The 25,040-nt window shown below is 43.0% G+C and overlaps 2 protein-coding genes across 13 annotated transcripts in view; one reads left to right on the top strand and one right to left on the bottom strand.

Moving 5' to 3' along the window:
- SYAP1 (synapse associated protein 1) overlaps positions 1 to 1,020 on the bottom strand; it is a 30,908-nt gene extending 29,888 nt beyond the window's left edge. For both annotated transcript variants that reach the window (XM_007173546.3, XM_007173545.2), the window contains exon 1: positions 681 to 1,020. In XM_007173546.3, coding sequence (XP_007173608.1) covers positions 681 to 873 — 193 coding nt within the window. In that variant the 5' untranslated portion in view covers positions 874 to 1,020. The remainder of the gene's footprint in view (positions 1 to 680) is intronic.
- The window catches only part of CTPS2 (CTP synthase 2), a 141,304-nt gene that overhangs the window by 3,577 nt on the left and 112,687 nt on the right, over positions 1 to 25,040 (top strand). For 4 of the 11 annotated variants that reach the window (XR_009006645.1, XR_009006646.1, XM_057538037.1 and 1 more), the window contains exons 1-5: positions 7,584 to 7,603; positions 8,456 to 8,563; positions 14,042 to 14,246; positions 20,233 to 20,403; positions 22,553 to 22,653. Coding sequence is in view for 9 of the 11 variants with exons in the window: in XM_057538037.1 (XP_057394020.1) it covers positions 14,081 to 14,246; positions 20,233 to 20,403; positions 22,553 to 22,653 (438 nt within the window). In the remaining 2 variants the exon portion in view is untranslated. Of the gene's footprint in view, positions 1 to 7,389; positions 7,604 to 7,690; positions 7,828 to 8,455; positions 8,564 to 14,041; positions 14,247 to 15,604; positions 15,706 to 20,232; positions 20,404 to 22,552; positions 22,654 to 25,040 lie in introns of those variants that run through there. The other 7 variants (XM_057538044.1, XM_057538041.1, XM_057538038.1 and 4 more) reach the window with 7 other exon arrangements.

Here is a 25,040-nt window from a genome sequence, read left to right as displayed (position 1 = left end):
TGACATTAGACAGCCCCAGGTTCAAATTTCACTTCTACCATTTACTATCAGCATAACTTTGGGCCGCTAACTCTGCGCTCGTTCTCCCAAACTGGGGTGTTTAAAGAGATGAATCGTTCACAAAACATCTAGTGCTGAAACTTGCAACACAGACAATAACTGGCAACTACTTTCCCGCCTTAAGGAAAAAGGTCCCAATGCACCTAAAAGGACATGAGCCTGCCTGCCATAGGCCTTAATAACTCTTCCTCAATTTACTTGGGACGACACATTCTGACCTAAGGGCAAAAAGGCACTCGAGCTCCTCAACGTCCCCTGTCCTCTGGGTGGGAGGCGGTGGAGGTGAAAGTTGGTGAGTTGAACAAAAAAGATTCCTCGTCAAACCTAAAGACGTGGAGCCCCACTGCTTTACTGCGGCCCTGCTCCCAATGTTGACACACTCTGCAAAGAGTGACATGTCACTAGGAACTTCAGGCACAGGATTTGACTGCTAGATGAGGCTTCGGCCTTGCCCAGATCCTCATCAACCTCTCCGGTCCCCAGAGGACCGACCGACAGACACACCTTCCTCTCCCCACCCCACACCCCCGACCATTGGTGGCCCACGCCCAGGGGCGGCAGGAGGTGGGATGCGGGCGCTCTCCGAAACTCTGTGGTCCCGGAGGCCGGGGGAGACTCACTGCCGAGGCCTTTGGCCTGGTGAAGGAGCTCCTGGTCCCCGGCTTGTTGTAGCTCTCCCTCCGCGGAGTCCGCCACCGCCTCGGAGCGCTGCTCGGGTGGAGCGTCTCCCTTGGGCTGTCCATCTCCCTGGTACTGCAGGCCACCCGCCGCCGGCTGCTCCAAGCCAAACCAACTGGTCAAACCCCGGAACATCCCGCCCGCGGGGCCGCCACCGCGGTCGGGGTCACCGGAGACCCTAGCGGGTGCCGCCTACGCCCGACTCCACAAGGCGCGCCTCCCAGGGCGATATTCGCAAGTGCGACCTCGGAGCAGCCAGTCTATGTGTCGCCCCGCCTCCACTGTAACTCAGCCGCCGGCCGCGCTAGCGTCACTTCCGGACAAAGGCCCCTCCTTCCCCGCTGACTGTTTTTTTCGTAACTCGATTAGGCGATTGGAAACCGGATAAAGGGCTTTCCCCACGTAGCCCAGCCCCGCTTCCTTTTCTCCTCCCCCGGCTTTGTGGGTTCCTGATCTAGGTGACTACACCGCGTCTCTGTCACTCTAAGCAGCTTGGCTGGTGGTTTAGCCTCACCTTTTCTGGTTCAGCAGGGTCGGCCCCGCGGACATGGATGTCTTTAATCTCCTTCTGAGTCCATATCAAAACTAGCCCAGGCCCTCTGTGTCCACCTACCAATTTACAGGGAATACAGGGGACGGAGGAAACTACTAAAGGACACCACGGGATGCAGGGAGCAGAATCTAGGCTGTGAGAGACCACAGGCTGACGACCTTGTTTCTTCAAATAAATTGCAGGGAAGGGGGGAAGGGGAACCTATAGATTAAAAACGACCTAAAAAACAACCCATGGCAACTTGCGGATTTTCTTTAGATCCTCAAACAAACACAGTGGGGAAAATTTTTTGACGTTTATAAGAATTGGAAATTTGGGGATTGGATAGTTCATGAGATTAAGAAATTGTTAAGTTAAAAAATTTTTAGTTGTGCTAAACATAAAATTTACCACCTTAATCATTTTAAAGTGTACAGTTAAGTAGTATTAAGTACATTCACATTGTTGTGGAACCAATCTCCACAATTGTTTTCCTGTTGCAAAACTGAAACTCTGTACCCACTAAACAACTCCGTTCTCTGTTCCCCCCAGTCCCTGGCAACCAAGCTACTTTATGTCTCTATGATTTTTGACTACTCCAGGAACCTCATGTAAGTGGAATCATACCACATTTGTCTTTTTGTGACTGGTTCATTTCATTGAGCAAATGTCCTCAAGTTTCATCCATGTTGTAGCATGTGTTAGAATTTCCTTAAAATTCTGCCTTAAAAAAGGCTACTTCGAACACTCTTTGACATAAATTGTAGCAATATTTTTTTGGATCTGTCTCCTAAGGCAGGGGTCCCCAACCCCTGGGGCCGCACAACAGGAGGTGAACGGCAGGTGAAGCGAAGCTTCATCTGCCACTCCCCATTGCTCGCATTACCGCCTGAACCATCCCCCGCCCCCCGTGGAAAAATTGTCTTCCACGAAACCGGTCCCTGGTGCCGAAAAGGTTGCGGACCGCTGTCCTAAGGCAAAGGAAACAAAAGCAAAAATAAACAAATGGGACCTAATTAAACTTAAAAGCTTTTACAGAGCAAAGAAAACCATCCATAAAATGAAAAGACAACCTACTGAATGGGAGAATATATTTGCAAAGGATATGACCGATAAGGGGTTAATATCCAAAATACAAAAACAGCTCATACAACTTAATATCCAAAAACCCCAAACAACCTGATTAAAAAATGGGCAAAAGACCTGAATAGACATTTTTCCAAAGAAGACATACAGATAGCCAACAGGCACATGAAAAGATGCTCAACATCCCTAATCATCAGAGAAATGCAAATCAAAATCATAATGTGATATCACCTCACACCTGTCAGAATGGCTATCATCAAAATGACCACAAATAACAAATGTTGGTGAGGATGTAGAGAAAGGGGAACCCCTGTACACTGTTGGCGGGAATGTAAATTGATGAAGCCACTGTGGAAAACATTATGGAGGTTCCTCAAAAAATTAAAAATAGAACTACCATACGATCCGGCAATTCCTCTCCTGGGTATATATCCAAAGAAAATGAAAACACTAATTCGAAAAGATACATGCACCCCAATGTTCATAGCAGTATTATTTACAATTGCCAAGATATGGAAGCAACCTAAGGGTACATCAACAGACCAATGGATAAAGATGTGCTATATATATACAACGGAATACTACTCAGCTTAAAAAAGAATGAAATTTTGCCATTTGAACAACATGGATGGACCTGGAGGGTTTTATGCTTAGTGAAATAAATCAGATGGAGAAAGACAAATACTGTATATCATCACTTATATGTGAAATCTAAAAAATAAAAAACCAGTGAATAGAACAAAAAAAGAGGCTATCTTAAAAAAGGCTGAAGAGTATTCCATTGTACGTATATTCCACTTTTTGTTTACCCATTCATGTGTGATGGACATAGGAATTATTAATTTTTAAATTGTGGTAATTCTATTGTGTGTGTGTGTGTGTTTAAAAGAGTTCTAATCTTTTAGGGTCATACTGAGATATTTACCAATGAAATAATAGGATGCCTGGCATTTGCTTCAAATTAATACAGGATGGGGGAAATGGGTGGGGATACAGATGAAACAAACCTGGCCATGGATTGATAGTTGTTGAAGTTTGAGTTTTAAGTTTGCTTTTCTATATATTCAACTTTTCCCACAATAACGTGTAAACAAATGGACAACAACAAAAAGCTGGCCAAGTGAACAACTCCACCTTCAGAGTAGGGAGTTCATGAACGTATTTCCCAAGCACAGTCTTAAGCATTACGTATTCCTCCCCCCCCCCCACACCATCTTGAGAAGAGTAGCCTAGTTCCAGTGACCTGTGTGAGTATGTGTGGGACAGATTGCAATTCTGATTTCCTTGCTCTCCAGTTTTCCAGCCTGAGGTATATTTACAATTCTGGTCCAGGACTTTTTTTTTTTTAATTGGAGTATAGTTGCTTTACACTGCTGTGTCAGTTTCCGCTGCACAGCAAAGTGATTCAGCCATACGTGTACATATATCCCTTCTTTTTTGGATTTCCTTCCCATTTAGGTCACCACAGAGCACTGAGTAGAGTTCCCTGTGCTATACAGTAGGTTCTCATTAGTTATCTATTTTATATATAGTAGTATATATATGTCAATCCCAACTTCCCACTTCACCCCCCCCTTCCCCCTTGGTATCCATACGTTTGTTCTCTACGTCTGTGTCTCTATTTCTTCTTTGCAAATAAGATCATCTATGCCATTTTTCTAGATTCCACATGTATGTGTTAATATACTGTATTTGTTTTTTTCTTTCCAACTTACTTCACTCTGTATGACAGTCTCTAGGTCCATCCACGTCTCTGCAAATGACACAATTTCATTCCTTTTTATGGCTAATATTCCATTGTATAGATGTACCACATCTTCTTTATCCATTCCTCTGTTGATAGACATTTAGGTTGCTTCCATGTCCTGGCTATTGTAAATAGTGCTGCAGTGAACATTGGGGTGCATGTATCTTTTCGAATTATGGTTTTCTCCAGGTAGATGTCCAGTAGTGGGATTGCTGGGTCATATGGTAGTTCTTTTTTTAGTTTTTTAAGGAACCTCCATACTGTTCTCCATAGTGGCTGTATCAGTTTACATTCTCACCAACAGCGTAAGAGGGTGGTCCAGGACTTTAGCTTAACAGGCTCAACCTACTTTTTTTTTTCCAAACAGCTTTATCGAGATATAATTCACATGCCATCCACACCTGTTGAAACTGTACAATTCAATGGTTTCTGGTGTATTACACCATTATTATTTTTTTAAATTTATTTAATTTATTTTTGGCTGCGTTGGGTCTTCGTTGCTGTGCGCGGGCTTTCTCTAGTTGTGGCGAGCGGGGGCTACTCTTCATTGCGGTGCGCAGACTTCTCATTGCAGTGGCTTCTCTTGTTGCGGAGCACAGGCTGTAGGCGCGCGGGCTTCAGTAGTTGTGGCACGCGGGCTCTAGAGCGCAGACTCAGTAGTTGTGGCGCACGGGCCTAGTTGCTCTGTGGCATGTGGGATCTTCCCGGACCAGGGCTCAAACCCGTGTCCCCTGCATTGGCAGGCGGATTCTTAACCACTGCACCACCAGGGAAGCCCCATTAATTTTTTAAACTGTGTAAACATATATATAACATAAAACTTGCCATTTTAACCATTGTTAAGTGTACAATTCCGTGGCATCAATGACATTCCAACCTATTTTTACAGTCTGGGTATTGATTAATCTCTGAAAGTCAGGAGATATCTTAGGACCAATGCCTTTCTAGGATTTAGTCAGAACCTGAAAGTGGTCAACACTTTCCAGAAAAAGGATATTTGGTTCAAGGGTGATTGGAATGAGCCTGGAATTTCGGTCAGAAGCCTAGGACAGGGGTGCTAACTCCACTATCTAATGGGTGGGTAAACTTGAGTCATTACTCATCCTTTTCCCTTCGAGTTTCTTCACCTATGAAAGGAATACAGTGCTGACCCTTCTGATAGCAGAGGTGGGGGCCATCCCTTTCAGCCTTACTTTTGCTCTATCTCCACCCAAAATCATGATGAAGTCCATGTTCCCCAGGGTTTACAATCGTCCTGAAGGTTAGAACTCTTCAAAACAAAAGATTATAAAAGAACACGAGGGACTTCCCTGGTGGTCCCGTGGTTAGGACTCCACGCTCCCACTGCAGGGGGCATGGGTTCAACCCCTGGTCAGGGAAGGGGAACCAAGATCCCGCATGCCACTCGGCACCTGCCAAAAAAAAAAAAAAAAGTAAAAAAGAAAAAAAGAACACAAGCCGTCAACTTAATGACAGACGTCTTTTTCTTTTTCTTCTTTTTTTATCCTCAACGCTATACAGGCCATGAATAAAACACCTGTTGAATGAGGATATGCTCTGATCCAACACACAAATCAGTCAATCTGAACCCTGTTATCAAATTTGTTTTTCTGCTCAAATATTTTCCCATTTTGGATTAATGATACAATAGTTATCATAACCCCTTTGTATTCACAAAGTATCCTTCATCTGTTGACCTCGTAGATAAATAGAATAAGGATGAGGCCTTATATCCTGTGGTGAAGAGTCTGACTTTGGGGACAGATATTTTGGTCAGGGCATTTCACATCTCTAAGCCTCAGGTTCTTCATTATAAAAAGGGGATCGTAATAGCTGTCCTGGTTGTAAAAAGGAAACAAAGTACCGAAATGTGGAGGGAAGCCTTACATATGTGGCGGGTATTAAGTATCACCGTCCATGTCAACCTGTTTCACAAGCATTCTTTCCACTGGGTCCTCTGGAAGACTTGTTTCACAACAAAGCCCTCTGTGCTTCCGGCCTTTTTACAAGGTGCTTTTGCTTTAAAAAAAAAAAAAATTATTTCTTGGCCTCCATGGAGACTTGGGTCTCCCCTACCATTCCTGCTGAGTGGAGCCTCTGCTCATTTTCCCAGAAGTTGACATCACCATCCTCAGCTCCTTACTGCTTCTTCCATGGCACTGCTCTGTCATTCTTGATAAGGAGAAACTCCCTTTTGTTTTGAAACTGATCGAATTTTGCCAGACATCCCTCTACCCTTCTTTGTTGCTGTCATTTACTAGCTTCGGGGTTGCTCCTCCACATTCACTGGAGACTTGGTTCCTTGGCCTCAATTGACTCCTCCAATTTCCGCCATCCTTCCGGGGGCCTTCAGTGTCCCCCACACTGGCCTGGTGGGCGCTAGACCCAATTCCAGTGACGTCCATCTCACTTGACTCCGTTCCAGAGTCAGACCCTAAACTGGATCATCTCCTGGAATTGCTTCCCCTTTGACATCACCGACACCCACACTGTGGTGACAACTCCTCAGTTCCTTCATTCCCACAGGCCCTCATCTTTTGGTCCATCTCTTTTCTCTCTTCCAGTCTATCCGCTCCCTGCTCCTCTCCCTCCCTTTCCTCTGGGGACTAGACCCCTGGTGCATCACTACCATCACATTCTTTCAGTGCCCTTAACTTCCTCACTCTCATCCTTCTACTCTACTCAACCAGCAAACTCTGGTTTTATCAATATTTATATACCGACCTATAGACATCTTGCACAACTGTAGCTGGAGCTCATTACACAATGATGGTTTCTAGACTCCACTGGGTCTTCAATGACGCTCTCCCCACTCGGCCCTCTAGTGACTCACCTGGTCATTCAAAATTTTCACCACTTTCCTAACCCTTCCGTCTGATTCCAAACCCTCCTGTTGTCCCTAGTTAGATCCTCTCTCCTTCAGTGGTTTATGTTCTTCCCTTCGCCTTGATAACCTCCTGTGTCCTTTCCTGGCACCAAGGCGCTAACCATCCTCCAAATACTCTTTAAAAAGTCACTCGGCGAAGTCCTGATTGTCGTCCTCCTGCCCCTCGCATTTTAAATTTTAATTTTTGCTACACGCGTACTGTTCCAGGAACCTTACTGATTCCAATAAAGGTGTAGCCCTCCCCCCAGATTGTGAGCCCCTCAAAGGCCGGCATCCCATCTGATCGTCGTCCTCTGCTCCGCGCTCCTGCAGTTGCTCTCCGTGACCCAGAGAAGCTCTTTCCGGCGCCGAGAGCGGGACGCGAGGACCCGAGCAGGGTCTGGGCGTGCCGAGGGGCCGGGGCGCCGGGACCTGGCGTTCACCCGAGTCTCCGAGGTGCCGGTGCTCAGCAAGCCGCGGAGGGGAGGAGCAGTCCCCGGGCTGAGCCAGGCCTGGGGCCAAGTGAGTCCGGGGCGGAGGGTGACGGGAAGCCACCAACGCCTGAGGAGTCACTTGAGGGGCGCTTGTTTCGGAGCGTTGCACAAACCCGGGTGCCAACCCCGAGTTCACCGGCGTGAGTCAGTGGGGCCCGCGGCGGCAGGAGAGGGGGAGGTGGGCGAGGAGGGCGCCATGCACCCCGAGGCCCGCGCGGGCGGCGGGAGGGACACGGGGGCGACTCGGGACACCGCTGGCGGCGGACCCCTCCCCAGCCCGACAGGTGAGCGCGGGAGGGCCTCGAGGCGGAGCTCGCCGGCTCCACCGGCCACCCTCCGCGCCACCGCCGCCGCCAAAGCACAGGTAACTCCCCGCCCGGGCCTCAGCGCCGGGGCCGCCCGCCAGCCCGCGCCCCCAGCCCGGCGCGCTCATGGGACCGGGAGCCTTTGTCCCCTCGGAGGGCGGCCGCCGCACGCGTCCCCGCACCCTGTGCTCTCTGCCCGCGGGCAGACAGCGGCGGGGCAGGGCCGGGGCCCTGGGAACCCGCCCTGCGGCGGCCCGCGGCCCAGGCTCCGGAGCGCCGCGTCCGCGAGCGGCGCTTCGGCGCGCACCCCGCCTCGGAACCGGGCGCTGGGGCCCGCCGCGGCCCCCGCCCGGTTGCTCCCGGGCCCTAGGAGCCCCGAGACGGCGTTGGCGGAAGTGCAGCCCCGCGCGGCGTGAGATGGCCTTTCTGTCTCCTCCCCCGCCCGGGGCACTAGTTAAACGGCGACCCTCACGTTTCCCGGGTCGGAGCTGGTTGGGGCGCTCTGAGCCCGAGTCCGCTGCTGCTACAACATAGCTTTCTTTCTGCAACAGTTTCTCCACATTTGATGTCTAATTTACGTTCAGTAAAATGCCCCCATTTTAAGCGTGCAGATCGGGGATTTTGACAAATTATACACCAGTGTAACCACTACCCCAACGTAGACATAGACCATTTTCATCACTCCAGAAAGTTCCCTCGTGCTCCTCTCCGGTCGATCCACAACCGCCTCACCCCTTGATTTCCATCAGAGCTTAGTTTTGCCTGTTCTAGAACTTCATAAAGTGGGCTCATGCAGTAAGTACTCTTTTGTTTTTGACTACTTTTTAAATGGCCGTCATTGAGAAGGTATCTCTTGGTGCTTCTGTTTTTAGTTGCTCTAGGCCTGCACTGTCCAGTGTGAATTGAGATGTGCTGTGCGTAGGCACACCTAATTTCGGAAGACGTTACAAAAAAAAAAAAAGGGATGTAAATTATCTCACCAAAATATTCTTACATTGATTATGTGTTGAATGATAGTATCTTGGATACATTGGGTTAAATAAGATATTATTAAAATGAACTTAATCTGTTTCTTTTTACTTTTTATATGGCTACTGGAAAATTTAAAATTACACAGTGTAATTTTTTTTAATGTTTTTATTGGACAGTGGACAGCCCTACACATGCCTATTTTACAGACAATTGGGTCTGCTCACTGCATAGAAGAGTAAATGTAAATAATGGTCTTCACAAGAGAAAAAAAATCCTGATTCTAGAAGTAGCTTGAAGAACCTGCTTTTCCTGTTGTTTTAAAATTTTGCTTCAAACTTACTTGTTTGCTTAAAATAGAAAGGACTAGGTGTCTCCTTGATATTGTTACATTTTCAAAAAGGACTTTGTAAAATATCTGATGTGCTTAAAAAGGTATCTTGTGCTTTTGAAAATGTGGAAAAGTAATAATTGCCTGCAACTCAACCACCTAAATATATATTAAAATGTAGCATTTTGGTGTAATTTGACCAGTCTTAATTTAAAAAAAAACAGTTGAGATAATAATATATTTAATTTTATATCCTGCTCTGTTGTGTAACATAAGCATACCTTATATGAAAGATTCTTAGGTTTTTTGACAACCACATAATGTGCCTTCTCATAAATACTCTCCAGTTTTCTATGGCATTTTTCCATTTTGCTAACTTTTACAAATGGGAAGTCATTTTAATAGTGTGACAGTGCCAGAACAAGGTAGTTACAGAACAGCTTATTTGCCCCTTTATCCAACAGGAAAGGTGAAGACCAAGAGGACAGGGACCTTGACTTTTTGTTCACCCCCATATCCCCAGGACCTGGGAACACGTCAAGCATATAATTGTCTGGGAGGAAGAAAATTTCCTTCTACCCTTCTAGGTTCTTCTGGCTGGTCTAAGAATTAAGTTGACATGAGACAGATTAACAGGAGAAAATCAAATAAAAGTTTAATAACGTGTATACATGGGAGAGACCCAGGAAAATTTAGTCACTTGCTAAAATGGTTGAAACCCTTGCCTTAAATACCATCTTCAGCTCAAGACAAAAGAAGATGTTGCAGGTAGTGGTTTGGGACTTCAAAAGGGAAGAGGGCAGGGCTTCCCTGGTGGCGCAGTGGTTAAGAATCCGCCTGCCAATGCAGGGCACACGGGTTTGAGCCCTGGTCCGGGAAGATCCCACATGCTGCGGAGCAACTAAGCCCGTGCGCCCCAACTACTGAGTCTGCGCTCTAGAGCCCGCGAGGCACAACTACTGAGCCCACGCTCCTAGAGCCCGAGCTCCACAACAAAAGAAGTCTGCGCACTGCAACAAAGAGTAGCCCCCGCTCGCCGCAACTAGAGAAAAGCCCGCGCACAGCAACGAAGACCCAACGCAGCGAAAACTAAATAAATGAATAGTTAAAAAAAAAAAAGGGAAGAAGGCAATTAACATGGAGATGGAAAGGCAAATATTTTGGTAAACAAATGTTTGCTGGGTCAGGCAGAGACAGTGGGACGCAGAGTGGGCTCTGATCTCTAAGAGCTTCCCTGACCACATCTAGCTCATATTCTCTGAAGATATCTCTGGTGATAGCTCTATGCCAGGAACAGGCCCTTTATCTAAATTCTTTAGGCAGCAAAGGGGGCAATAAAAAAGGACTTCCTGAGTCTTCTGTTTCTTAAAAATAATCAAACTAAATTAATGTTCATGCCAAAGAGGCACATTTTGCTGTGGCAGATTTTCCTCCTCTGCCTGTTCCATAAACGTTTATGAGCTGACTGAATCAGTGAGTAGAGGGCTCTGAAATATAAGAGCTAACCTTGACTTAGCACTTGGGCGCTCTCTTTGTAAATACCCACACAGCTCTATAAGGCTGGCACTGGTATTAGTTCTGTGTACTGCACAGGTGGAGAAAATTGAGGTTTAGAAAAGTTGAAGTTGCCCAGGGTCATAGCTATTAAGTGACAGTTAGCAGTTGAGCTCAGGCTGTCTGACTCCAGAGGAGGGGCACTTATCAAAATAGAAAAAAATCAACAGTGGGATGAGTAAGGGAAGACTGTGATGAAATTCCCACTCTAACGACTACCTCGGCTAGTAGAAGTGGCAAGAGATGAATATTCAGATACATTTTGGATCTATAGGAGGAGCATTCTGGGTTTGGACTGAAAATCTTTTAGGCTAAATCTAGCTCAGGTGAGTGGATGGCCAGGTGGCTAGTAAAGAGGAACGGTGACATTGAACATGATCAACTGTATTGTGTAGAGAAAGGCAGGCCTAGGGACTTAAGGAAGCCATTTGGGATGGGGCTTGTATATTTTGGATGGCTTCAGTTTACTCGCCTTGACGGTGGTCAGCTAATTCAAATTGAACTCACAGCTCCGAAGTGAAAGGGCTCTACACCTTTTAAGTTAAGCTAGTTGGTTTTGAAAGTAGAGGAAACTACAAAATCAGAATCGGCATTCCTTTGGGGAAGACAGGCAGATAGGATAAGCGGGTAGCTGAAATCATTCCTACGTGATTGCATTTGAGCTTGATTTCCAGGTATTTAAAAACATTTGTGAATTACAATAGAAAGTGGGATTTATAGTTATTAGCTTTTGTTAGTTACTCTCTTTTCTTGTAGTTGCGATTTTATATTAATAGTCTTAGTTGGCCGTTTATTTGCCTGTCAGGACCACACGAATAATGCCGTTAAGGCTCACCTTCACGTGCATGGTGAAATGGCAAGGGCAGAAGGCCCCTGCCCAGGCTCAAGGGGAAAACAATAGTTCTCAGAGTAGAGTAGCCCAAGTAGCTCTTGGGCTTCCTGTCTGCCTCTGAAACAAAAGGGTTTGAATCAGACAGCAGCAGGAAAGTCAAATAAAATTTCTTTATGACATAATATTTTCTTTTTTTTTTTTCTGCTTGAATATTTCTGCATGGTGAAATGGATGGGTAAGGAAGAGATTCAGTGTTCCACATGCATAGTTAAGGAGGATATATTTATTATTATTAATAGTGACATTAGTAGCTAACTTTTACTAAGCTCTTACTGTATGTTAATATAGGGGTCAATTTTGACCCCCTCTAAGCCAGGTATCAGCAAACATTTTCTATAAAAGATAGTAAATATTTCAGGCTTTGTGGGCCAGAGGTCTCTGTTTTCCCAGCTACTCAGCTCTGCCATTGTAGCCAGAAAGCCACCAGAGACAATATGTAAATAATGGGCATGGCTGTGCGCTAATAAAACTTGATTTATGGACACTGAAGTTTGAGTTTCATGCAATTTTAATGTGTCATGAAATATTCTTTTGATCTTTTCTCAGTCATTTAAAATGTAAAACATTCTTAGCTTGGCGACCATACAAAAACAGACAGTGGGCCAGATGTGACCTGTGGGCCCTGGTTTCCTGACCTCTGATCTATACCTTAGCTCATTTAATCCTCACAACCATCTGCAAGATTTTTAATTTTATTTTATTTTTAAAATATTTATTTATGGGGCTTCCCTGGTGGCGCAGTGGTTGAGAATCTGCCTGCTAATGCAGGGGACACGGGTTCGAGCCCTGGTCTGGGAAGATCCCACATGCCACGGAGCAGCTGGGCCCGTGAGCCACAATTGCTGAGCCTGCGCGTCTGGAGCCTGTGCCCCGCGACGGGAGGGGCCGCGATAGAGAGAGGCCCGCGCACCGCGATGAAGAGCGGTCCCCGCACCGCGATGAAGAGTGGCCCCCGCTTGCCGCAACTGGAGAAAGCCCTCGCGCGAACCGAAGACCCAACACAGCCAAAAATGAATAAATAAATAAATAAATAAGAAAATCCTTTAAAAAAAAATTTATTTATTTGGCTGCATCGGGTCTTAGTTGCGGCACGTGTGATCTAGTTCCCCGACCAGGGATTGAACCTGGGCCCCCTGCATTGAGAGCACAGTCTTAACCACTGAAGACCAGGGAAGTCCCAAGATTTTTTAAAATGTTGGCATATTTGAATATTGATTTAAAAAATAGACTATTTTTATTTTATTTTATTTTTTTAAATTAAAAAAAATTTGTTTATTTTTGGCTGCATTGGGTCTTCGTTGCTGTGCTTGGGCTTTCTCTAGTTGCGGCGAGCGGGGGCTGCTCTTCATTGCGGTGCGCGGGCTTCTCATTGCGGTGGATTCTCTTGTTGCGGAGCACAGGCTCTAGGCGCGTGGGCTTCAGGAGTTGTGGCATGCAGGCTCAGTAGTTGTGACTTGTGGGCTCTAGAGCACAGGCTCAGTAGTTGTGGTGCATGGGCTTAGTTGCTCCGTGGCATGCGGGATCTTCCCGGACCAGGGATTGAACTCGTGTCCCGTGCATTGGCAGGCGGATTCTTAACCACTGTACCACGAGGGAAGTCCTCCCAAATAGGCTATTTTTAGAGCAATTTTAGGTTCACAGCAAAACTGAGCAGAAAGTACTGAGTTTCCATACACCCACTGCCCCATGCCCACAGCGTTCCTCATTATCAACATCCTGAACCAGAGAGGTACATTTGTTACAGTCAGTGAAGCTACAGATCATTATCATTCCAAGTCCATAGGTTACATTAGAGTTCACTCTTGGTGTTATACATTCTGTGAGTTTGGACAAATGTATAATGACCTGTACCCACCATTATAGAATCATACAGAATAGTTTCACTGCCCTAAAATTCCTCTGTGCTCCACCTGTTCATCTTTCCCTCCCCCACTAACCTCTGAAAACCACTGATCATTTTACTGTCTTCATAGTTTTGTCTTTTCCAGAATGTCATATAGTTGGAATCATGCAGTATGTGCCTTTTCAGATGGGCTTCTTTCACTTAGTAACATGCACTTAAGTTTCCTCCATGTCTTTCCATGGATTGGTAGCTCATTTCTTTTTAGTGCTGAATAATATTCCAAGGGATTGGTACTTTTTATTCCATTTCACAGATGAAGAAACAGGTACAGAAAGGATTAGTAACTCGCCCAGGTATAGCTTGTACAGATCTGACTCCAGAGCCTGATCTCTTAAAAATTTTACCATGCTTCTGAATCCCAGAGAATTTTGGCTTCTTATGATGAAGTTTGTCACACGACAGAGTTGGGGTAAATGTAAAATCAGGGTAATGGAGCCAGACATTTTGCTGTATCCAGAGCTTCCTGCATGTCGACAAGAAAGAAAAACCTAGATGATAAGACTTTGTTTCAAATACTTAGAAAAAGTGCTATGTGCTTTTGAAATTCTGGTCCAACACACTCTCCACTTTACTGGTTTAAGAACATGTTTCTCTTCCCTGACCCTTAATTTCATTACCTTTCAGATTCTATCTGGGTGCTGGCACTCAGCCACTCCTCTGCCAATGAAGTACATCTTGGTCACTGGTGGGGTCATCTCGGGCATCGGTAAAGGGATCATAGCAAGCAGCATTGGGACGATTCTAAAATCATGTGGACTCCGAGTTACTGCCATCAAAATCGACCCCTATATAAACATCGATGCGGGCACTTTTTCACCTTATGAGCACGGTATGAGGGAGGACCACTTCCCCCCTATAAAGCACTGGGTTAAATTGAGGTTCTTTCTTGTATTTTGGGTAATTTCTTTAGGATAGAGTTCCAGAAGTAGAGCTGCTGGGTCATACATTTTGGATCTGTGAATGTTCTCATGGTTATTGATACATTTTTCCGATTGCTGATGACATTCTAAATTAGTCCACCCTTTTGGAAAACAGTGTGTGAGGATACCATTCTCACTGTACCTTTTGTAGTATGGATTATGTTTTGTTTTATTTTATCATAAAGGTAATATATTTCTCAACATTTCATTGTTAAGAGAAAAACTCAGACAATATAGAATATATTGACAATATAGAATGACCTGAAGAAAATAAAAATCGTCCGTTTCCCACCACTTGGAACAATTATTGTTAATGTTGAAATTTTGGTGTATATGCTAATTCTTTTTATTTATTTATTTATTATTATTATTTTTTTGGCCATGCCACGTGGCTTGTGGGATCTTAGTTCCCTGACCAGAGATCAAACCTGTGCCCCCTGCAGTGGAAGCGCAGAGTCCTAATCACTGGACCGCCAGGGAATTCCCTATACTAATTATCTTAAAAAAGCACTCGCCCTTATATACTTTCTTCTTAAACTTTTTACATACAAGCAAGAAAGTGTATAAATCATAAGTACCAGTAGATGAAATGAACATAATGTGTAATCAGCCTCCAGCTCAAGAAACAGAAATCCCCTTTACGCCCCTTCCAGTCTCTCCCCATCTGAAACGACCAAGGTAACCACTATCCTGTCTTCTAACATCATAGATCAGTTTTGCTTGTTTTTGAACTTTAAATGAACTGAATCTTAGTCATACTATTTTTTAAATTGAAGTATAGTTGATTTACAATGTTTCAGGTGTACAGCAAAGTGATTCAGTTATACATATATATATTCTTTTTCAGATTCCTTTCCATTATAGGTTATTACAAGATATTGAATATAGTTCCCTATTCTATACAGTAGGTCCTTGTTGTCTATTTTATATATAGTAGTAGGTATCTGTTAATCCTAAACTCCCAATTTATCTCTCCCCTAGTCATACTATTTTTCAATCTAATTTTAAAACTTAATCTACTGTAGACATTTTAATAGATTCTATACTTCTAAAGGCTGCACAGAATCTATACAATAATAGAAAATCATTTCCAATTTATTGATATTATAAACAACACTGTGAAGGGAAACTTTAAAATTTATTTTTTTAACATAAATGCATAGGTACAGAATTTCTGATTTGGTGGGTAGGTATGTTTTTCAGGTTTTTCAGTTTTCTTTATACCTTTGCTGAATACTATTCTTTTTAAACTTTACTAACCTGACAGTATACCAAACAACCAAAAAAAGGGATAACCAGGGATCGAACCTGTGCCCCCTGCAGTGGAAGCGTGGAGCCCTAACCACTGGACCGGCAGAGAATTCCCGGGTATCTCATTATGTTAATTTAGATTTCTTTGATTTTCATTTTGTCGGTGGAATGGCTTATTCAAGTCTATGGTAGATTGTATATTTGTTTGAAACTGTCACCCAGCTTCCTGGGTGGAGTAAATTTCCCTGCCCCATTGACTTTGGCCTTTGGCCATGTAGGATGGTTAACTCTTCCTGGTTTGTTTGGAACTTTCCTGGTTTTGAAACTGAAAGTCCTGAATCCTGGGAACCCTTTTACTCCTGGGCAAACCAGAGAGGTCAGTCACCTTATCTGGCTGTGTGATTTGTTTTGCTCTGTGGGATATTAGTGAATATGAAATATGCCTTGTTAAAGCAGAACTTTTCAATGCAATGGCATGATTTGGCTCAGTCTCTGTCGTCTTTCTGCCCTCTGCTGTGAGAGCTGCATGCCCCATATAGGGATTTCTCCTTCAACCCGGGTCCTGGAATAAGAAGACACAGGGTAGACCCACAACTGACCCACAACCCCTACGTAACATGAGGGAGAATTCAGTAAATGTTTTCTAAGTCGCTGAGATTTTAGGGTTGTTTGGTAGGCAGCAGAACTGACTAACTCCATGTGTTATGCCAATTTTCCTTTGGATTTTGAAAAATGATTTTCAAGAATACTTTGTGCAGAGTATATTAACCTATACTTACCACATGTATATATTTTTACTCTGTTTGCAGTTTGTCTTAATATTACTTCTGCTGCTGATAAATTTCATTTTACCATTTGTGTGACTAAATGCATCAGCTGTTTCTTTTATGGTTTCTGCCTTTGATGTCACCTGTAAGCTTCTCCGTCCCAGGAATATTTAAATATTCATCTATATTTTCTTCTGGCTCTTTTAGAGTTTCATTTGGTTTTACTTTATTTTTTTTTCTTCCAGTTTTATTGAGGTATAGTTGAAATACAGCACTGTATAAGTTTAAGGTGTACAGCATAATGATTTGACTTACATACATCATGGAAGGATTATCACAATAAGCTTAGTTGAACATCCATCATCTCGTATAGATGCAAAATTAAAGAAGTAGCAAAAAATTGTTTCCCTTGTGATGAAAACTCTTAGGATGTACTCTCTTAACTTTCATGTATAACATAGAGCGGTGTTAATTATATTTATCTTGCTGTACATTACATCCCTAGTACTTACTTATCTTATAACTGGAAGTTTGCACCTTTTGACCACCTTCATCCAATTCCCCTCACCCCACCCCTCTCCTCTGGTAACCACAAATCTGATCTCTTTTTCTATGAGTTTGATTTTGAAGTATAATTGACCTACAACACTGTGTTCCTGGTGCACAATATAGTGATTTGATGTTTCTGTACATTTTTATTTTTTTTATTTTTTATTTTTTTAAGAAATTCACATTCTTTTATTTATTTATTTATTTATTTATGACTGTGTTGAGTCTTCGTTTCTGTGCGAGGGCTTTCTCTAGTTGGGGCAAGTGGGGACCACTCTTCATCGCAGTGCGCAGGCCTCTCACCATCGCGGCCTCTCTTGTTGCGGAGCACAGGCTCCAGACGCGCAGGCTCAGCAATTGTGGCTCACGGGCCCAGTTGCTCCGTGGCATGTGGGATCTTCCCAGACCAGGGCTCGAACCCGTGTCCCCTGCATTGGCAGGCAGATTCTCAACCACTGCGCCACCAGGGAAGCCCTCTGTACATTTTTAAATGATCACCACCATTTGCTTTTACTTTAATATTGTTAATACATCTGGAATTTAATTTGGTGGGAGATGAGGATGTAACATAATTTTTTCTCTAAATTTTTTTCTGATTAGCCACTATTCCTAATCGCAATTATCAAAGATTGCATCCTTTCTCCACTGACTTGAAATACCACCTTTCAGTATATACTAAATTTCTGTCTTTGTATTCTGGTCTGTTCCAGATCTCTTTGTTTATTCCTGCCTACCATTTTAATAGCTGCAGCTTTTTATTATCAGGACTTTTCTCATTATTCCTTTTCTCCTTTTTTAAACCTGAAAATGTTAGTTGTCTTCAAGATTAACTAAAGGGTCCTTTTATCAAAGTTTATGAGAAATCACTCTTTGAATTTATGAATTAATTTGGGGAAGAATTAAACACTGAAAATATTGACTGGCCTATTCAGGAACTTTATAAGTGGCTTTCATTTTATCCATACCTTCTTTTATGTCTCTGAAGTAAAGTTTTAAAGTTTTCTTCATATAGGTCCTACACATTTCTTTGAAGTTTATTTCTGTGTATTTTACCTACTTTGATTTGTAAGGATATCTTTGGTTTTTTTAGTCATGTATTAAATTCCTTTATGTAATAGGGACTTTTGGGGGTATTTTGGTTTTGTGTAGTATTTGTTCATGTTGTCTTATTCCATATTTGTATATACTGAAATATATAAATATATACACATTTTTCTTTGAATTTTATTTTATTTATTTTTTTTAACACATATATATTTTAATCTTCCTTTACACACTGTTATTTTTTAAGGGCTTTTATTTTTATTTATTTTTCATGTGTTTTGTTTTGGTAATCACACCTTTTTTTCTTCCAAATTAACTTTAGTTTCACTGTCAAGTTAAAAAAAATCTGTTGTGACTGTACTGCTGAACTGAATGAATAAGCATTTTCAGAACTCTAATGAAAAACTGATGAACTCATAAAAGTGCTAACAAAAGATCAAGATGAAAAAAAAAATCAATTACATGGGACTGAGTGAACTGATGAGGATGAGTATAATTTTTGTGACTTTCTGTCTGAATTAAAAAAAAAAAATCCCACAAGGACTCAGAGGCAAAGAATATACAAATCAATTTTCACTGCAAAGTAAAGGAGCTGTTACAGTGGAGGATTGCTGGACTGAATGTCAATATTATGACATAGTATGAGTGTGTTTCATGTTTGGTAATTGCAATCATTGTTGCTTTTGTTGTGGTCATCCATGTACAATGCTTGGTGTCAGTCTATTTATCTCTTGTAAACATAAAATACAGTGTGTGTGTGTGAAAAAAAAATCTGTTGGCATTTTTATTATAATTGCATTAAATCAAAAAAAATGTTTTTGAAGACATGATCTACAGCTTTTCTTTTTCTTCTAGGAACATAATAGGAATCTAAAATTTTAAAATTTAGGAATCTAAAATTTCAAGACCTTTGCCGTATACCTGGAGTATTGCCAAACTGGATTTGGCCTGAATTAACTAGAGAGATTTCAGAGATCTTCCCGTATTTGGCAGAAGTTAAGATGATCAAAGTACAAAGACTTTTCCATGGATTGGCAATTCCTGATAAACATGAGAAAGTAGAATTTGAACTGGAAATGGAATTTGGGAAACACGAAAATATTGCAATTTCATCATTTTGCTCTTTTGTCCTTAAAGTTAGAGATCTTTCCGATCACACTTAGGTACCTTATGAGGGAGACATAAATGAGACTATAAAAGGCTTCTGATTAGGTTCAGAAGCTAGCCAACCTTCTTTTTATGCTGTGAACATTTAGCTATAGAAGTAAATGATAGAATTTCCTTAATCAGGGAGAGGTTCATTTCTGACAAGGTGGCTTTAGGACATTGGACTCCCAATCGATGCCCTCAAGTAACGCTGGAGACCCAGAGGCACGCCCAGTAGTCAACACAGTTGCCGGTCGTGTGATTAAGTCTTCATCTATACACTTTTTAAAAATTAATTAATTACTTAAAAAAATTTTTTTTGGCTGTGTTGGGTCTTCATTGCTGCCCACAGGCTTTCTCTAGTTGTGGTGAGCAGGGGCTACTCTTCATTGTGGCGCGCGGGCTTCTCACTGCGGTGGCTTCTCTTGTTGCAGAGCTTGGGCTCTAGGCACACAGGCTTCAGTAGTTGTGGCGCGCGGGCTTCAGTAGTTGTGGCGTGTGGGCTTAGTTGCTCTGCGGCATGTGAAATCTTCCCGGACCAGGGCTCGAACCTGTGTCCCCTGCATTGGCAGGGGATTCTTAACCACTGTGCCACCAGGGAAATCCCAAGTCTTCATCTATATCCTTCTTCATGGTGCTGTTGTGCAGGTGGCTTATTGCTCACTTTCTTTTTGGCCTCAGTTTCACCAAGTCGCCCCGTGGGCTAGTGGAGGCCCTGCTTTTCATCTACTGTCTGTTTAATAGTGACTGTACCCAAGACTGGAATCAATGAAAATTTTCTTATGCCAATTTCAGAGTCCGGGATACTGATGCTTTGAAGTCAATTGCTATTTGTTTTAAAAATTGCTGTTTTAAAGTCCCTTTTTCATGTGGTATATGATGAGTTTGGAAAAGCTAAATCTTGAGGACAGAATTTCAGTAAGCATTTAAAACTACCATAATAGAATACCAGAATTTTTCCAATGCACTTTCATGGATAGAATCGAATTGCTAAATTTTCCCATTGAAATATGGAAATGGTGATACACTATGGCTTATAAATAAGTCTTTTACCAGCTCTTTAATGTATTGTGCTCATCTTTGAAAAATAATCTACTGGAAGCAAATCTTTAATTTTTACATTGCCTTTTTATCCCAGGTGAAGTGTTTGTCTTAAACGATGGTGGAGAAGTTGATTTAGACCTTGGAAATTATGAAAGGTTCTTGGATATTAATCTTTATAAAGACAACAACATCACCACTGGGAAGATATATCAACATGTGATCAATAAAGAGAGGCGTGGCGATTACCTGGGGAAAACAGTACAAGGTATTATATTCCACAAACATTAGGGGGCCCTGTGTGCTGAGCACTCACACCCTGCTCAAAATAGACCTGAAGATGAGGGGGGTCCCTGTGCTCTACAAGCTCCAATCCTTTTCAAATCCCTGTTTTCTCCTCCTTTTCTTTCCTTCTCTTTTTTTTTTCCTCCAGTTTTATTGAGCTATAATTGACATACAGCACTGTATAAGTTTAGGGTGTACAGCATAATGATTTGACTTACATACATCATGGAATGATGACCGCAATAAGTTTAGTGAACATCCATTATCTCTGATAGGCGCAAAATTAAAGAAATAGACAAAAATGTTTCCCTTGTGATGAAAACTCTTAGGATTTACTCTCAACAACTTTCATATATAACATAGAGCAGTGTTAATTATATTTATCATGGTGTGTATTACATCCCTAGTACTTATTTATCTTATGACTGGAAGTTTGTACCTTTTGACCACCTTCATCCAGTCCCCCCTGCCCCATAACCACAAATCTGATCTGTCTTTTTTATGAGTTTGTTTGTTTTTGAAGTATAAGTGACCTGCAACACTATGTTAGTTCCTGTTACACAACATAGTGGTTTGATGTTTTTATACATTTCAAAATGATCACCACGATGTCACCATACAAACTTTTACTTTTCGTTTTCCTCAAAGGTTTCAAGTTCATCCTCCATGTTCCTGATTGTATTTTCATCAGTCTTTTTTTTTTTTTTAACTAATGTCATTGTTTCCTTTAGTCCATGTATCTGTCCTCTTTCTCTTTCTCTCTTTAGCTTTTATTTATAAAATCCATGGGGAACCATTTATTCATCACAAATCTGATTGGGGTATAGATTTATTTTGGTTTGTTTTTGTCTGTCCTTTATTTAATATGTTCTTTTTCTACTTTTTTCTTGTATCTTTGCATGGATGATGATTACTCCCCTTTGAAGAAGAACAGTGATGGGGGGGACGTGGGGTGGCGCGGATTGAACTGGAGGGCAGCATGATATGACCCTTTTTTCACCAACCCTTTCCATGGGGGGTATGATTCTTATTCTCTTTTGTCCTCGAAGAGAGACCCGCAGGCCACCCCCCCCCCCCACCCCCCCACTTGTATTCATAAGTTCCTACGTGGTAGGGTAAGAGTGCTAATTCCCCATCCCCTTTAAATCACCTTCATGTTGGAAAGCAGCTGAGAAGTAGATAAAGAAGTTGGACAGATGGAGATCAAAAGATCAGCTATGTTACTGCTGACACTGGACGGTGTGGTTTAGATCTTAGCTACAATTGTACTTTCTAATAGTTTTCCCCCAAGTGTAGGTATAGGGAAGACCCGCGGGAGGGAGAGTTGCTGCCTCATACCTGCCACGTCCCAAACTTGGGGAGAAGGCAAGGCCCCAGACCTGGGCCTTTACCCCTGATCCCTGCGCTGCCCACGTGGAGGCAGAGCCGGACCTACCCCGCCCTCCCAGAAAGGGGTCGGGCTGGGCATGCGTGGTGGGTCGTTCCAACCGCACCAATCAGAGACGACTTCCTCCCGCCTCGCGGGAGCAGGGGGGCCAGGGAGCTGCAGGTGCCGGTGGAGCAGGTGATGGGCGCTGTCCGCGTCAGCTTCCCAGAGGCCAACATTCCTGCTTCGTACGTCACATTAGGTTAGTTGGCTGCATCTTTTTGTCTCTTCGGCTGAGATTAGCAGCCTCAGGCCCCTGGTCAGCATGCAGGCCTCGTCTACACCCTCTGAGTGACCCTTCCACACTGGCTGGCGAATTGCCCAGGGTCTGCAGGGCTGGGCCACTCTGAGACCTTCTTCCCCTTGGAGTCCAGTATTCAGCACCCTTGGCAGCCCTCCTTGCACAGTTTTTAGTTGGCATTATAGGTGTTTTCCATAGATGGCATCAAAGATGGCACTTCTGCTCTCTGTTTCTCTGTGGTTGGTCGATTTCAAGAGAAATGGCATAACATTTAAATGACTAAACCTATGTTGCGTCTATAGTATTAATTTCAGTGAGATGGATAATAATGTGAGGACTGTAGCTTGTCTAATTTGCCAGGTGGCTTTCAGGTTATTTGGGAGGTCTAAAGACACTAATACATTCATTTCTCATGACCATGACCGTGAAATAAGCTTTTGTGCTAATTATTACTTCCTTCTACAGTTGTCCCTCACATTACTGATGCTGTCCAGGAGTGGGTTATGAATCAAGCCATGGTGCCTGTGGATGGTCATAAGGAAGAGCCCCAAATATGTGTTATTGAGGCAAGCATGGAACTTTTCTTTATAATTTTATATCCTTATGGGTTTTTAAGCAGCTGACCTTCATTCATTCAACAGATATGTGTAGATGGCCTCATGTGTGCTGGACACCGGCCTAGGAGGTGGGATTACAGCAGGGAGCGACATAGATGGTCCCTGCTTTTGTGGTCACAAGTCAGTGGGCAAGATTGGCTTAAACTGGGTGATTACTCCTGGGGTGGGCGTGCAGCAGTCTGCAAGTGAGGACTGATCAGTCACAGAATGCATTCTACTGAGTGCTGTTTGCAAAGTGCTTTGGAACTAGAGAGAGACCAAGTTAGGGAAGTCCGACTGTAGAGGTGATTTGGAGGTGAGAAGTGAGTATTAGCTGTTTAAAGAAAGAGCATAGTATTTGTACTTGCCACTTGTTCACTGCTTCCCTTCCTCTCAATGTGCAGAATGAGAATAACGTCCATGTACTCCTTACCTGAAGGTCAGTTGACCTAATTGCCAGGCAGGACAGCAGAATAATGAACATTTTGGTTCCTAGAGGCAGACTCCCCAAGTTCACATTTCTGCCCTGACCCCCAAGTGGTGTATGGCTTAGTGGTTAAGAGTCTGGAGCCAGACTGCTTGGGTTCATAGCCCAGCTGGTTCACTTACCAGCTGGGTGACCTTGGACAAGTTTGCTTAACTACTCTGTGCCTCAATTTATTCATCTACCAAGTGGGGATAATGTTTTGAGGATTAAATAAGCCAATACGTTTAGTGCTTAGATTGTGTCGGATCTATACTAAGTGCTCGAAAATTATTAACCATTGTTAAGATGCTTGTATGACTTGGCAAGTTACTTCTCAAAGTGTCAATGTACTCATCTATAACAATATGATAGTGTAATATTGTAATAACAACAAGATAATAATAACAGGGTTGTTGCCAGAATTAAATATAATAATGTAAAAAGCACTTGGCCATGTCTGGCATTTAGGAGGTGCTCAATAAACATGTTAGCTGCTATTATTGTCATCGTTATCAGTGTTTGCAAATAGATATTATGCTACCCACAAGATCCATTTTGTTAATAGTAGAGCTGATAATCTTAACGTAAATGTGCTGTACTATCATATATTAATTATATATTTTGCTACTATAATGGTATGGTTGATAAACTTAATGTAAGTGTATAAGTGTGCTATATAAAATTTTCTCTCCCTTTGTATTTCTTCCTTCACAATTTATGAGGAAAGAGAGGATGCTTCCTTTATAATTTTTAAAAATCGGAGTATAACATAAACACAGAAAAGTGCACATATCACAGATGTATAGCTTGATGAAGTTTTATAAACTGACCATGTCTGCATAACTAGGCTTGCTTCCTTTAAAAAAATTTAATATCTAATACAGTGAATAGTTTGCAAACAAATCGAGGCAATTTAAAGACAAATAGTTTGAGAAAAGAGAAAGGCAGGTAAAAGTGTCAGGAGAATAACATCTGATATGAGAACAAAGATGTAAACTGGGGCATAGCTTGACTCTACGGGGAAGGAGACTTACATGGTCACTCTCTTTATTGATTTTCAGTTTTTAGGACCCATCTCCAGGATGAATCAGAGGAACCTTAAAAGCAGGAATGTGTCATCAACTTTGAAAAGAGGGATCGTGAGGTGGAGCGGGTGGAGGAGTGCTGGAGGGGAAGGAGGGAGGGCAGAACCTCATTTTACACTGTGAGGGTCTACAGATACTGTTAGTATTTGGCTGAAAAAGAAGCAGAAGTATCTCAGGTTAGGAAAGTAACCAGTAGAATTAACAACTGAGGTTGGTATCTGGGGATGGGGGTACCAGAGAGCTGCATCCTCATCTGTCACAGCAGGAAGTACACCTACGTTCATTACAGGGTGTCTGAAATAGCTAAGTTGAGGAAGAGCTGAGATGGATGAGCTTTGGTTTAGAGATATGGAGGTAACTACCAGAAGAAATCCCAACAAAGAAGTTAAAGCGCTTGCCGGGCTTCCCTTGTGGTGCAGTGGTTAAGAATCCGCCTGCCAGTGCAGGGGACATTGGTTCGAACCCTGGTCCGGGAAGATCCCACATGCGGAGCAGCTAAGCCCATGCACCACAACTACTGAGCTTGCGCTCTAGAGCCCGTGAGCCACAACTACTGAGCCTGCGAGCCACAACTACTGAAGCCCGTGCGCCTAGAGCCCGTGCTCTGCAACAAGAGAAGCCACCGCAATGAGAAGCCCGCACACCGCAACGAAGAGTAGCCCCCGCTCCCCGCAACTAGAGGAAGCCCGCGCGCAGCAACGAAGACCCAACGCAGCCAAAAATAAATAAACAAAGTAAATAAAAAAATAAAGCGCTTGCCTTGGGGAATCAGACTTGGGAGAGGGAAGAGTGGGGCAGGGAACTCT

The sequence above is a fragment of the Balaenoptera acutorostrata genome, chromosome X (genome assembly GCF_949987535.1).
Source record: "Balaenoptera acutorostrata chromosome X, mBalAcu1.1, whole genome shotgun sequence".
In the NCBI taxonomy this organism is placed as follows: Eukaryota; Metazoa; Chordata; class Mammalia; order Artiodactyla; family Balaenopteridae; genus Balaenoptera; species Balaenoptera acutorostrata.
Note: the sequence above shows the minus strand (reverse complement) of the source record. Positions and strands in the feature narration are given on the sequence as shown.